Source organism: Solea senegalensis, linkage group LG1 (genome assembly GCF_019176455.1).
Source record: "Solea senegalensis isolate Sse05_10M linkage group LG1, IFAPA_SoseM_1, whole genome shotgun sequence".
Taxonomy (NCBI): Eukaryota; Metazoa; Chordata; class Actinopteri; order Pleuronectiformes; family Soleidae; genus Solea; species Solea senegalensis.
Window position 1 is genome coordinate 10955638 of NC_058021.1, and position 15957 is coordinate 10971594.

The window sequence follows — 15957 nt, forward strand, 5'->3', positions numbered from 1 at the left end:
CTCACATTAGACCTTGAAGACTGATTCATGCTCTTGTGAACATGAAACTTAAGTGCTCCACAGTGAGCATTTTTATCAGATGTATGAGGCATATCCAAAGTCTGTCCCAAATAATCTGTTAGGACACTGTTATCCCACGATCCCTCAGCAAATGGAGGTTAAACATTCTTGCTTATAGTATTTTTAAAGTCAACAGCACACACACACATACATTATGCAGGTTTTCTCAGGTTTCATCTTTGCTGTAGATTCCAGCTTTTTTACTGTTCTTCAGGCTCGATTTTCTATATACAAAATCATTCTGAGAACATCCTGAGTGTTAGGACAGTTCGCCGATTGTCACATTGTTCCCAAAGGATATAAACCATTTCATCCAAGTGTGATGCATTGGCACTACTTTCTTAGAGGTATAAGAAAAAATAATTGAAAAAAAGAAACACTTTTTGGGGAGGACGCAGCACCACTATATCGTGTGAGGGTACTGTATATCTATCAGTCTGTGTGAACCATCTGGTCCTTTGATGAAATAACCTAACAGTGTGGCATGTGCACGTGTGAACAGAGCTTTACAGTAAGATAGCTGAGCCTAAGTGTCTGGTGTGTGAACTCTGAAACACCACAGCGTCTGTCTCAATGCGTGTTTGAATGCAAGGGCAGCAGATGCAGGGTGCCGCCTCCCATCATGAGCCATGATCAGTAACACATTTGACCTGCTCACTGCTCGGTCAGGGCAACAGTATTGCCTGTAGGCACTTTCTATGTAATGAGCCACTGTCTGTGGTGTCACAGTTCTGAGCTTCTGTTACAGTCCTGACCTTCTGTGCTGCTTATAGCATGCAGCCAAGGTGTAATATTTGTCATTTGATAAAATGTGTCCTGTGTCCTTTTCTGTTTTTAATTGTCATGCTACACAAATTTGTAGCAGTGTTTGTTGTGTTTTTCTTTGCAGATCTTTCAAATGTATGTATGTATTATTGGGTTTTTCACCTACTAATTCAGCCACAATCTCATGAAGTGAGACATATTGCTAATTTTTTTCGCACTGAGCCAAATGGTTGCGCAGCCAAGTAAAAACATCTAGTTATTAGCAGAGCTCCTTGAGTTAATATATTAAATTGAGTCTCATTAAAGGGCCCAAGAAGCTGAGTAATTATTGGGTACATTTACCTCTGGGCATTTACTGCAGTTAACGTCACACACATTTCTGGCACTTCTACTGAATCTACATGAAACATAAAGAGAAGGAGTGGGGACTACAGGGATTAGAACTTTTTTGCCTATATTGTAGGTGTAGCCTGTGGTTCAAACTTCCACAAATATGTCACATTGAACAAGTCATCTAGGTAGAGACAGAGCAGGCAGGTCAGGGACAGGCAGGGTCAGTACCGGGAGAGACTGGTACTGGCGACAGAACAATCTGGCACTGAGTGAACTGAGAGGTGAGTTTATATACCAGGTTGATTGGTGATCAGAGGCAGCTGAGTGCAACAGGTGGGGAGAGTTGACTAATGAGCAGGGAGTGGCTGGCAGGCATGTGAGGAGAAGGAGGGGCTAGTGAGCTGAGGTGAATGAGATGACAGAGAACATCATGACAGATTTTTTCAAACTTGACAGGCGTCTTGCTACGGGCACGAGTAAGTGCAGTGCCAAGTTTGACATTGTTTGGATAAGTAATGGAAAATAGATCGGTAAAAGAAGCATACATTGGCTCTACTGTAGCCACTCCCCCTCACTCACACAGCACTGTGGGTGAGACAAAGCGCCGTGCAGCTGAGGCAGATGACGAACCGCTCACCCCACTCCCCTTCCGGCAGGCATTACAGGTCTCTCCGCACCCGAACCAGCAGGTTCAGAGGAAGTTTCTAGCTCTAACTTTAGCTCTGCATCCCGGTTACTACCAACCAACTCTTATGCAACCATGTAGTTCAATTCTCCATATTTCTTGTATGCCATTATGTCATTCTATCATACACAAATAAAAATGTCACTGAACTTTTGCTGTGTAACAGCAACAATGAGTACTCAGACACACCAAACCAACAATTACTAAAAAAAAAAAAACACAAAAAAACAGATTTTGCGCACTGCACTAGTGCACATGAGGCTACAACCAGAGATTCAACTCCACTTCTGGTAAAAGGGTTCTTCAATCAGGAGAAGCCAGTGAATGAAAATTAATTTATAATGGATTGAACAAAAAACAACAAGGGTGGAGATGTCTGTGCCGAAGACATCTGCTTCTGAGCATCTAGAGTACTAGGAAAACCCATTAAGTCCAAACAGGTGAGGTTGGTGAAATGATGAGAGTGATGAAGGATGAAGCTGTGAATGTAACTGTGAAGGCTTGGTGGGGTTTGGGAGGTAGAGACAAATGAGACAACATACTCAAAAAGACAGATACAAGATGATTGGCTAATGAGTTTGGTGAATTACAGTGGTATTGGGGCCAGATGAATAGTAGATGGCAACATTGACACTACATGTAGGAAGTGACCATGTGTATCCATGAAAGTGAATGAAAACAGAACATATGAGAATAAGGTCAGTAAGATAGTAATCTTCCCGACTGAACTCGTGCTAGAGCTTCATTTCAATCAGGAAAGACAAGTGAGTAGAATCAAATTAAAATGAAATGTGATGATAAAGTCTTTGGTGTGGACTGTGGAGTCTGTGATGTTGTGGACTCAGCGTGTAGGTTTTGAGATTGAAGGCATCGGTCCAGAGCGAAAACGAGGTACATTCCCTTTTGGAGCCCCCGACACTGTTGGTGGTTGATGATTTAAAAGTTGAAGAATGATTGATATGATATTACTGCCAAGACTGGGCGATGATGGGGAGGTGGAGGAGAAGGATCACAGCAGCATGAATGTCCTTTAGCAGGAAGAGAATCATTTGCTGTTCTCTTTTTTTGTATTAGTTTAATAGAAGGCTGCCTTAGATCAACAGATGTGGTGTGGTGGTGTATTGGATAGATAAGAACAGTTGATGAAAAACTAATCTCTTAACTGACTGCTCGAGGGGCTGACTGGAACAATTGAGCGTGGATGCATGTGTGAGAGGAAATAAAGACAGGATGAAGCATAAAAACCCTAACAGAATTGAATTGAAACTAGAACTTAATTGCAATTTATCCTGTCATGGCTGCTATGGCCCCTGAAAGAGCCAGCTTTACATTATCATGCACGATAAAAATCATACTGTCAAATTATTTTTTACTAAAAAGGAATGATGGATTATTTTTGTTAACTCGATTTTTAATTGAGGGTGAACCTTCAGCATATTCTGCTGTCATGAGCTGCATATTGAAGGATTGCAATTATGTGTAATTTAGCCTGAATAAATAAATAAAACTGACATGACAATATGAGAAAATATTGTTCCCCCACACAACTATGTAAATTAAGTTTGGCTTCTTTAGTTATAACAGTGAACAACAGAAAACAGTTCATGCACAGAATAAAGAAATGTGTGGGGGATATTGCATTTCTATTCGAAGAGTCTCTTGTGATCAGGAGCAATGTTCCAGATTTTTGTCACAGTTAAGTGAATCCAGTTTAGAGTGTCCCTTCTCTTCTTAAAAGGCTTATTTCAGAATGACAGCAGTATTTTAATGTGAGGCAGATAATGTGCTCATAATACCCGGAGGCCTGATGTGTCTTTGGTGCTGTCTGGCAGTGAGAATAATACCACTGTTAATCAAGTGTATATGAAATATTGATACCAGGAAATGACATGTTTATTATTTATTGGTGCTTACTGAAGGATGTGATACAATACTGCTCAGTAAATTGGGTGCAACTACACGTTTATGTCTGAAATTAACACAAATTCAAAAACTAAACAATATGATGTTGTATATATATAATAAAAAGATAATATATATATATACATATATATATATAATTAACATGGATCTCAGAGGAGTCAGTGAACATGTATAATCTCTGCTGGAGGAAATGACATAATATACTGTACGCAGAGGTGCCAGTTGTATTGATTCTGTATGTTCTGCCCTTGGTGTATCTGTTAATGTCATGCAGCCATGCTCCAACATAAGAGGAAGTTCAGACCAAACAGTGCTCTCTATTTCAGCTGAGAGTTACAGGAAACGCGAGGCATGTGATTTTCCAAGGTGTGCGTGCCCTTTTTAAACATTCTCAACATCAAGCAGAAAAAAAAGTGTTTTCAGCGTGACATCCATAGCATTTGGACTGATTGATTCTCCGTCACTGGAGCTGCCACTGAGGGTTAAAGGAAGGACAGAGTGGAAAGGTCTTACACATTTTTATGTTTTGCTTATCACTGCCCTTTTCCAGGATACTATCCTGAGATAATCATTTACCTCTCCTCCCATCTCATCTCCCTTCAAACCTCAACAGTTCATAAAAGCCAACTTCTCAGTGATTGCTCTGCCACTATGACTGTGTGGAGTTTGCTCTTCTCAACTATGGCATCCTGTAATGGAGCATGAGGCTCTGTCTGAATGAGAAAGGATTTACTCAACTGAGAAGGTATCTGTCGAGAGTGCAGCCCCAGCGTAGCTGAGTCCCACTGGGCCACTTCATGGGCAATAAGATGGCAGCAGCAGAGGTCCATTACACTCCATATGTCGTCAAGTGATGCCATGCCAGGTGAAACCCTATTATATTATACATTATAGAGCTTTATAAGGTTTGTATAACACTTCATGTTGAAGGAGGTTCTCTGTTTGAAGATGCAACATTCTGTGTGCCTATGTCTCAAAATAAATCTCTCAGCAAATTATTGCAATTTAATGATGTATAATTCAAGAGTTTCATAGTAAGAGTAAGATAAAATGCTAGTGAACCCCAGGTGCACATAACTAGTATACTTTTAATTGTTGTATCCACAATTAGGAGTCATTTTGATTTGATATGAGTGTATCTTTGTCCCTTTCAGTTTCTTGTGTTTTCAGAGAGATTCAGTTTCTGACAGAGAAACGTCATGTTTGCATGTTAATCATGAAGCTGAAGTCAGCAGCTGGGCAACTTAACTTAGAATAAAAAAACCCAAACAGGAGCAAATAGAAGGAGAGAGCCAGCCTTTTCTATGTGTGCATTTATCATATTCACTTGTTTATTCATCCGTGGATGCTGTGAAAATTGAGACTGAAAGAAAACCTCGGTCGACTGTAGCGCACATCCACAATTCATTCAACTGAATGTTTCACAATTACTTTACCGCGGCATTGGTTCCTGCTGTTTATCACACTGAAATGCACCTTGTATAACTAGCTGGCTTCATTGTAAAAAACCCAAAATGTATTTATTGCTTCCTTGTTGGTTGCAATGGCAGACATCTTGGGTGTAAATCTTTTAAAATTAGGAGGATCCACTACACTCTCACTTCTGTGCCTGTCTTTCATGGTATGGACAGTAAACACAGCCATGTGATAAGGTTATAGTAAGCTGATCACAGGCTCTTAGAGATCTTAAAGATCTAAAATCTAACCAGCATATGCTAATTATCAACAGGTTCAGCTCCAAAGGAAGAGGGTGTTGTAAAACTATTCTGTGACTTACTCCCCTGAGCTCAGACCTGTTCAGTAATGTAGCACAAACACAAATCATTCCTAAACACCACCGTTAATGGCTGCGGCTATAGAAACAGTAACATTTTAGGACCATGTGCTCAGTCGCAGCCATTTCCATCCTCTAGCTTGAAATTACACCATCATTTATTGATGCGGTGTTTCCCAAGCTGATATGGAACCCCTCTCAATAATTAATCTGACGCACGGCCCGGCCGCGCGGAGAGAAGCGTGCCGGTGCTGCTGCTGACGCTCACTAAGGACCACAGTGGTCAATTGGCCCCAGTCTGGTTTATTTCCTGCTCTGCATTTATCACTTTTATTGTAGCTGTGATGAGATGCTGTGCATGCTGCAGAAAGCACTTAGTGGCCTCTGCTTGTTTAATACATCCCTCTCCCACTGACAGGCCTGCACTAATCTCATTAGAGATTGTGGCTGATATCACGGCTGGTCCCCGTTCACACATGGACTACTATACGTTGAATGCACATGTCACTGCTAATACAACTGACAGGACTGTCATGACAACATCGCTGATGATAGTCGTCATCATCACCCTGTCAATGGCCGTCTGGAGTGCTTCATCCTGTCTTGCTTCACATTCTTCCCACCTGTGACTCTGAAACCCACACAAAGTAATTCACAGGGAGTGAGTGCGACACAGGCAGACAACACCCACTGAAAAGGCCCTCGCTCGACTATCAGTGGTGTACATTGCTGTGGGTTGCTGTGGTTATACAAAAACCTATTGTTTTAGTTCAGTGGCCACGCAGTGGATCACTGCGTAGAGTGGAGATGATCCTCGAAAAGATTGATTGTTCCTTTTCAGTTTGAGGCTTGACAGACTGTGGCGTATCCTCCTCTCTAACACCCACCGCAATTGTCCCAATAGGCTGATTTTGTTGATAACAGGAGCATCTGCCAGTGGATGTCTATCATGCAGACCACAAGCTCCATCTGCCAGGGCAATCAATGCATACACTTATATATCTTAATTATAACTTGTACTCTAGTTTTCAATTTATCTCTTTGAAGGTCAACTGCAAGTTTATTCTCCAAGGCGTTAAAATACTGAATATTTCTATTCTAATCACTCATTTAAGTTGATGGTATAGCTTTACCCACCTTTATTAAGATTTTATTTATTAAGTACAAGCACATGTATACACATTTATCATCATACAGTGCCATGACATTGCATGTGTGTTTATACATTGTGGTAATTCAGGTTGTATGGCTTTAAAATCATGCAATATATGGGGATTAGGTAAATTAGACCATAGGTGTGAGCGTGAGAGTGAAGGGTAGTTTGTCTCTGTGATGGACTGGCGATCTGTCCAGCGTGTACCCCGCCTATCCCCGTATGTCAGCTGAGATTGGCTGAGATTGGATAGAGAATAAAGTGGTAGAAGATGGATGGATATTTTGGGATGCAAATCGACCCAAACTACGTGACTTCTCATGTGAGACCGCTTTAACATTGTTGTACAAAAACCTATAGTTGTTTATGGATTTAGGCAGATTAATCTAATCTCTTTGATTTATACAGACGCATGACAACTGAATTAAGTCGGCTTAATGACTATGTGGTGATTGGTTGTACAGATAGAGAATTTGTTTATGATGCACAGTGATCCGTGTTAAGTCCTTGCATTGAGTGTAAAACAGAAATTAATCTCACTACAAAGCCGGTTGTATAAATTTTGAACTGCATTGTCAATTGTCTCACTAGGAGGTTATTTTATTTCCTGAAGTTTTGGCAGCAAAAGGATTTTTAATCCAAAGGTAGCTCAGATCTAATTATTTCCCCTCCAGCAATAAAACCTGAGGGAAAGAGAACAGTGTGAGAAACAGTTCCCCACACTGGAATCACATGACCACAAACCACATCATAGATCTTCACTTTATTGTCTCAAAAACAATAAAACTGAGCTTTAAGTGGCAACACACTGTATAGAGTTACCTCTGCGCTGCCACCAGAGTATTGCAGCGTGTCTCTGGGTTTAAATCTGCCAAGGATGTTGAAGAACACTTAACTTGAGATCAATAAGGTTTCTGCCTTTGTGTCCCAGTGGAGTCCTGGTCAGCGCTCTCAAAATCAGTGCGTCTCATCATTATGCATCACAACACCACATATACATTACAGCCGTGTGTTGCGCTGCCTTCGCGTGGACGGGAGATCGCATCGCACCGCTTTATTCTGTCACTGCTTAGTCAAGCCAGAGAAGGTTAGCGTGCACTTCATTATCACCATCACAGAGTGGTTCTGAGTGCAGAGTCAGGGTGAATTGCCAGGAACAATAGGCTTACCTGCACGAAAAAAGAGTGTAGATCAAAAGCTCTTCATTAGGTTGCACTATTTAAAATCTGGTAGCTCTTAAATCCATTGTGGAAAGTTGTGCTGCAGCTATAAAAAGCTCCACAGCTTACGTGAGAGAGAGATTTGTTTACTGTCACCAGTTCAGACATGTTTTCTTATAATGCATGAGGCATTTGATATCGAAACATAGTGGTGCACACATAAGAAGATGATTGATTGGGGAAGATTTGGGTTTTTTTTTGTGCAATGCTATAGTTTCCACGTCAGTGCACAGCAGATGGAATGAGTGGGAGGTACAGGCTTTGAAGATGTTGTGAATCTCGAGGATTCACAGGTGTACCACTGACAGGCAAGAAAGTGTGTGTGTGTGTGTGTGTGTGTGTGTGCTTTCTATTTTTGCTGCTTGGCCTCTCAGCATGTCTGTCCTGGCGGGTCAGGGTCGTGACGGTGACATGCAGACACACTGACAGAGGAGATAGAGGGTCAGCATGCTGAGTAGGTCTGGCCAGTGCACCGCTTGACACAAGAGGACAAGACATTTTGTCTGCTTTGGTTAAAACTTTTTATAATTTTCCAGTCTGGTCATTCTCCTGTGACCTTGTGGTAACTGCTGCTCACTGGATATTTGTGTTTTGTGTTTGTGTTTGTGTGTGAAAAACGCAGCAGATGAGCAGTTGAAATACCAACAATCAGGCCATGTTCACACTCGCTTAAATCAACTTTATTCCCCATTCTGTTGCTCAGTTTGAACATTAGACCTATATGTCTACAATGTCTGAATGCACTGAGTTGCCATGTAACTGATTAGATATAATAAGAAGTTATTAGGTATTGGTTATACCTAATACAATGGTCGGTGACTGTATAACTTTTGTCAGATTCATCGTAAGTGAGTCATTTTTAAGATTAAATTTTACTTCAAGTCACCTTTTGGTTTTTTAAAGTTTTATTCAGCGTGCACAGCGTACTGTAGCGTCAGTGAAGTGCTGCCACAAGAAGAGACTGAGAGGAAGAGAAAATATGTTGCTGTCAACAGGATTAAAGGACGACAATCTGGGTTCAGGTACAACAAGTTGACTTGACATTGCTTCAACTTGTTAAGATGATCTTGAATTGAGAGAACTTGCATTTCTGGTGAAATTATGGGTTTAGAACAAACTGTGCAAAGAGGGAAAATGTTATGTTTTGTGCAGTTTGACTGTGAGTTTATACTAGGGGTAATAACTAATGACATGACAGGTATTACATCTGCTATTAGGTGAAACAAAAACAGCCTAAATCAGTGAGATTCTTGCACTAATATCTGAGCAGAAGATATCCACTGTATTTGCAAATGGTTCATACACAGACTCATTCTTTACCACAGCTCTGCTTCTCCACGTTCTCTCTCTTTTAAAAAGACAGATCAGTGTCATATGGCCTTGCTTGTCCTCTCTCTGTTTTCCTTTCCTCTTCTCGTTTGGTTTTGTCTTTCCCTTTGTTACCTCTTCCGTTCTCATGTATCTCCATTTGATTCTCTCTGACTGTGCAGTTCTGTGTCACTTGTGCATAAACACAAAAGGCAGAGTATAGGTATTTCATTGTGTCCTTTACTGGAGAACAAAAGGACGTGTCCTGTAGGTATAGCTCACACGGTACAGAAAGATTACCCTCAGAATGCACGCAGGCATTCACCAGTGTCTTTGCAGATGCACAGCTAAAGATCCTCTCCAGGCTACATACAGACAAATCATAAATACTGGGAAACACCCAATTCTCAATGACAGTTATAAAGTTTCAGTAGTAGACTGTTATGTACTTAAGCTACATGCTAGTTCGTAGTCAGGGTGAGGGAAAGACATTTGTGTCACTGCTGGGAAACGTCAGGATTTATCTTTCCACAATTAATCGACAGATCACATATGACAAGATGTGTTGGACGAACATGGTTGATGAATAGAGTCTTCAGACTTCAATGAACTAATGCTTTGAAATAAAGTTCATGCCTTTTAAGAAGTTGAAATCACACTCAGGTGGAGAATTTGTTGTGCCTCGTTTCCACTGTGAAGCTGCTAAAAACTGAACAAATGAGTTGTCCTTGGGTCACTTGGGCCCCGTTCACACGAGGACGAGTGCCTTTCGTTTAGACGATGACGGCGTTTTTGGGGCTTAAAAACGCAAAAATCTGAAACCACCCTCCAGAGTGGAAAACGTGAATACGCTCCGCCGTAGCGTCTCCATCTACACTGTCAAGATGCCAAACTTTGCTCAGATCTGCTCACGTCGCGTACGCGTTTACGTCACATACATGCGCCAGTACAGGGAAATAAACCAACATGTCGGATTATTTCCATGGGACGGACCTTCAAGCTGCTCTGGCAGCTCTAATAAATATACAGTGTAATCTGGAGTAGTAGTTCAACTTCTTCATCTGACCAGACGAAATTCGTTTTCCCCGTGGTTGCCATGTTTTGCTTTTCGCGGACAGGAAGGAGGATTCTGCGCATGTGCTCATACATGGCGGTGTTGTGTGAAAGTGTATCACAGCGCCACCTAGCCGCCTGGCAATCATACCCAATCGAATTCCACACACTTTTGCGCCACTTGATGCACGCAGATTTGATCCCGAAAACGCTCAAAGTCAAAACACAATCACGGTCTAAGCACAGTCACTAGGGAATCTGGAAAATAACGCTGGAAAATCTGACGAGGGCAAAGACAATCTGGCACTGAAGGAGGGGAAGACTGAGACTTAATCCTCTGTGTCAATGAGAAACAGGTGCAACACATTAGGGCGGGGCCAGCAATCACACAGGAGGGAAACTTGACAGGAAGTGGATCTGAAATGACACAAGACTTGAGTACCAAAATAAAACAGGAACCAATGAATGAATAGAAAAACAAATAACATAACTTAAAGGACATGACACTTTTCTATCAGAACAGCCGGAGAACCGAGGTTGTCAGTGCAGTTTCAGCTCACGACTCCTCACCGTCTTTAAACGACAAACCTGAGAGTGACTATAACTGTTCTGCTAAATCCCAGTGTCTTGGTTAAAGGTGGGATTTTGCTGACTTTGCAGTAAAACTACAATTACTGGCTCGCGTTGTGTGTTGCGTCCATGGCAGGCTTGTTGTCTCGTACCTTATGTCGCTGTAAAATCTAAATGAAGACTCCGATTGTAATGAGTCTTTGGGGAAAGTTTTGGTTTTATGTCAGGCAGTATTCATGCTGAGACAAACTGCAGGATCCAGAATAGCAGATCTGCTTCCATATGACACACACGTTTCCTTGCTGTGTTTCCAGCTATTTTAGGTTAAATGACATTCTAGTGTATGTCCTGGTTCTTTACTCTAGACGATGCTGAATGAATGCTTTCTCTCCTTCATCAGCTTTCTCTGCACCTTGTCTCAGTTTTTCGACGGCAGACATGTCTCAAAGCTTTCTCAGATGCCATGCCGACTGCCGTGATGAATATTTGATAGTGCGTCTCCCTTGAGGGTAGTGAAATATTAACAGTTTCTGTCGGACATTTCAGAGGCTCCAGAAAGAATGGACATCATAATCAAATGGGGGTTTTTTTTAATGTGTGTGATACAGGTTGAAATTTTAACCTGCTCGGACCAGAGATTATTTCCTGCTGTGTCTTACATTTTATACATTTCCTGATGTATTTTCTTTTTCAGCGCGATGCCAAGGGACAGTACCTGTTTGACCTCATTTGCCATCATCTCAACCTGCTGGAGAAAGACTACTTTGGCATTAGATATGTTGACCCGGACAAGCAGAGGGTACGTTTTAATTTTTAATAATAAACCCATTTACATTTCGTCAGTGTGACCATGAAGTTCCTCTGAGGATTTCCTACTTCCTGGAGCCTCAGTTGACCATTTTTCTCCCACCTCGTTTGGAGAACTGCTTCCATCTGCATGATTTGAACTTTGATCATGTATAAGTTAATAAAGCAGATGCTGAAACACATTTTAATGTAAGATAATGTAGCATTAACCGTCTTGACAAGGATGATTGCACTATTTAAATGACAACTGTAAAAAGCCCAGAAAGGCTGATGTGAGTCACTCTGTGGGGCTTGCAGATCACTTGATAGAGCAAATTACCAATTAAATCTCAGAGGTAGTGACAGATACTTTAATACAGACTTTAAAAAAAATAATGAATATTTTACCAGCCTCTATAACTGATAGGAATATCAATCATAGCAATGAACACAGTGCCTGGTGAATCCGCAGAGCTTGAACTACACAGTTGTTTGTTGTGCACTTTTGATGTTAATTTATACAAATGCTTGCTGAGCTAAAAAAAAAACAAACAAAGAAAGTGCACACGTTTGCAGCTTCTGTTAGGACAGCAGCCAGTTTAGAGGTATTTTTAAAAAAAAACACAATAAAACAGGTGTTGATAAAAACAAACAAAACAAGTCAACAAACTTTCTGAGAGATGATTGTGCAGTGCCTCGTCATTGTCGGTGTGCCATCCTCGCACTGATTACAGCTTGAGCTGCTTATTATTCTGAGAAGAGACAGCGCTTCAGTGATTGTCTTCCACACGTCTCCTCTCTGCATGTGAGTTTGAATAAACAGAAGGCAAAGAAGATGGAAGTGCCTTTGAGATTACACGTCCTCGTTCTCAACTGCTGAGGATTCAGCAACTTCACACTTGGCAGTTTGACAGCAAAAAAAAATCCAACGTCCACATCTTTACTTTCTTTTCTGTCCTTTTCAGCACTGGTTGGAGTTTTCAAAGTCAATTTCCAAACAGATGAAAAGTAAGTGTTTGGTTTAACCTGTGTGTGAAACAAAATGCAAAGATAGCAGAGAAAGACACAATGACTGCACATTTGCAAAGTAGTACATTTCTTCCCTTTCCTCCGCAGCCCAGCCTCCATTCACCATGTGTTTGCGTGTCAAGTTTTACCCACCTGACCCAGCTGCCCTGAAAGAGGAAATCACAAGGTAAGAATTGACAGACATGCAGATTGCAAGGACAGAGGGTCAGGCGCAGAGTGGGAATGACAGATTTTAAAAAGGAACAAGGACAACTTTGTGGATTTTTTTGATTTCGTCAAAGGGACACGTGGTTCCTTTTAATTCTAAATCACAACTGGAATGTAGAACGCAAGTGAGCTTCTCAGACTCTGTTGTTACAATACAGAACTGACTGTTGACACTCTGGACTATTCTGAGCGGAGCACATGTTCGTATGTGTCAGCATGTGTATCAATGTTCTTGTGTGCCAAAAAGAAAAGAGAAGAAAATAATAGGCGGACCGATGCCTTACCTAGTTGAACCACTGAAGCACTGAATGTCACGCCCCTCTAAGAGGCAGTTTGGTTTCTGTACGTTGATCATGTGTGGCCTTATGCTTGCTTTTTGTCATAATGGACGTGTGTGTTGGTGGCATTTTGTCAGCGCCTGTTGAAAAAGTCTGTTGTGGTACAGGAAAGGCTGTGTGTGTGTACATTTAAAGGGTGGTTTGTCTGATCTACAATCACGTAGAGGCAGCATTTTTTTTAATAAGCGTTTTGCTGCTGCACAGGCAGCGTGTTTGCTTTCCTTTTCTTTCTTTTCTTTTTTTATATGTGACGGAAAAAATTATTAACCACGTCAATTTGGTGTATGTGTGTGTGTGTGTCAAGTGAAGTGCCATGAAGAGTGAGGAAAATACCTCAGTTGTGATGAGATTACTGAGCGAATGGAGAACCATCACGAAAGCTCTTAATTTATTATTGAAGATATTTTTTAAAAAGGTGTTTCAGATTTTATTTGCAGAAACATAATATACTAAATAAGTTAAATGGGTTTGTACATAATACTGGTTACACTCAAACAAACGAAGTCCGCTTGTAGTTGCTTTTGTGTGTCTTTCATAAGTTATCATGTACGTGTGTCAGTATGTCGTCGTCATTTGTGGCCTTTTGTTGTGCTGCAAATGCAAAAAAAAAAAAAAAAGTGTGATCACGCCGCAGTAACACTCATAAGACTATCATCAGTATTAGAATAGATGGAAATGCCCACACTGTGTCATCAGTCTGTGCAATGATCTAAGAGTCATTTAAAATAACCAGCACTGGCCATGTTGCAGCTGGTTTGAAATGCTATACATTCAAAACTGTCACTTTAATGTGGATTGTCTGAAGTGTGTGATCTTGATCCCCCTCAGCGTTATCCACACTTGTAAATAAACAGATCCACCCTAGGATAGCACTTCAAGACCTCGTCTACTGTCAAGTCTGGTCAAAGATTACGACTGTCATGCTTGTTTACTTTACTTTTGACATTACTGTTGCATTTGTTGTCATTCGACATTGGTTGACATTGTACAGATATATTTTGGCATAAAGAAGTATTTTTTGTAACAATCTGTTGGAGGTGTGTGCTGATGAAGCAGAGAAAGGATGTGCAGTGAGAGAAGTGTGAGGGTCTATAAAGTCTTCATGAGGCTTTGTTGCGGTGTTGTATGTATGAAATCTATTAGTATACTTTTTCAAAAAAAAAATCATAATTTTCTTTTTCAACTCTGAGTTTATTTTCTTTTCAGTTAACTAAATATGGAATTGTTTTTTTATTACTTTGAGCTTTATTAAAATGCCAGCTATCAACAGTCCTCATGGTGTCTCAGTTCATATTTCTGCCTCAACTTATTCATCTGCTCTTATTCTTATTTTTGGTCAGAACAAGGACCTTGTGCATGGAGTTTGCATGTTCTCCCAGTGTGAGTGTTGTTTTTTTAGGCAAATTGGACACTCTAAATTGACGGTATGTGTGAGTGTGAGAGTGAGAGTGGCGCCCTGTCCAGAGTGAACCCCGCCTTTCGCTCTATGTGATTGGCGCCAGCGCCCCCGGCGACCCTCATGTGGAGAAAAGCTGGACTTTAATGGGACATTGGATTTTCCGAGAAATATCACTACAAACTATTCTTGCATAAAGTCAGATCTTGTGACAGATTGGTGTAATATGGCCAGTAATATGCAGGGTTAAAGAGGGCACCTGTCACTGTATGCACATAGAGCAGCAACAGCATATGCACATTTTCGCACACTTTTTTAGCTCAATATTGTACAATGAAGACACTTGTTAAACCTGCTATAAAAGCTAATTGACTCCTTTCATTTTGCCAATTTACTAGAGTTTCCGGTTTTTTTTTGCCTACAGATACCTGTGTCACAAACGCACCATAAACAGTGAGCCATGCTGTGTGTTGGAAGCATTGTCTTAGAGCAACATACAGCAAGAGAGAGGGACTTCACTTATATGCATGGATATGTGAATAACATGGTGGGACATGCAGAAGGCTCCATTGTCTTCTGACATAACAGCAAGACACAGAGACTAACTAAGGCAAAAAAAACAACACTATATGGGTAGTCTGTTATTTCAAGTCCCATGTGGATGCTTATTGTCTTTGTAGATGTTTAAAGTCTCTTCTGTGGCGGTTTTACAATGTTTTTGTCTCAATGGAATTCTGCTTTGACAGAGTGTGTGTGTGTGTGTGTGTGTGTGTGTGTGTGTGTGTGTGTGTGTTTTCTTGTATTTGTGGCTTGTGCAAGGACCAACAAGTGTATAAATTATAGGGAGTGAAGACATTTTTGGAAGGTGAGGACATTTTAGCTGATCCTCAAAACTTTAAAGGGCTTTTATGGGTGAGGTCCTGGTTTTAGGGTAAGGGTTACAGTCAGGCATTTAGTTAAGGTTATGGTTAAGGTTCGGGTAAGGGGCTAGGGAATGCATTATGTCTGTGAGGGTGTGCACTTGTTGTGAAAACATATGTGTGTGTGTCTTGTTGAAATGATTTACAGGTGAAACAGGTGAAGACAGGTCCTCAATAATCCATCAATGAAAGCTAACAAGTAAGGGCGTGAAGGGTCAAAAGCTTAGAAAAAAACTAGAAAACTAGAAAAAATGTCATTCTCCATTCTTGGCTTAAGCCTCTACTTCAATTCAGGGTGCTGTAGAAAAATGTTGGTGCAAGATGGCTGCCTCTGTAAAGACATGCCTTTGCCTAAAATATACAAAAGACTTATAAGGCTATGAAAACCATTTTTTAATTTTTAAGTTGTTACTCTTACACAGTAACAAGCTGGTGGG

General features: G+C 40.9%; 1 protein-coding gene across 1 annotated transcript; it reads left to right on the plus strand.

Moving 5' to 3' along the window:
- The first annotated feature begins 4588 nt into the window (after window positions 1-4588).
- On the plus strand, window positions 4589-13174 carry LOC122781969 (FERM domain-containing protein 5-like). Its single transcript, XM_044046105.1, has 5 exons — window positions 4589-4631; window positions 11539-11643; window positions 12596-12638; window positions 12747-12825; window positions 13114-13174. The coding sequence occupies exons 1-5, from the start codon at window positions 4620-4622 to the stop codon at window positions 13172-13174; spliced, it is 300 nt and encodes a 99-aa protein (XP_043902040.1). The 5' UTR covers window positions 4589-4619.
- Window positions 13175-15957: the final 2783 nt, after the last annotated feature.

Coding starts and splice junctions, on each gene's coding strand:
- LOC122781969 (XM_044046105.1), top strand. Junction 11,644..12,595: donor TTGACCCGGACAAGCAGAGG/GTACGTTTTAAT, acceptor TGTCCTTTTCAG/CACTGGTTGGAGTTTTCAAA. Junction 12,639..12,746: donor AATTTCCAAACAGATGAAAA/GTAAGTGTTTGG, acceptor TTTCCTCCGCAG/CCCAGCCTCCATTCACCATG.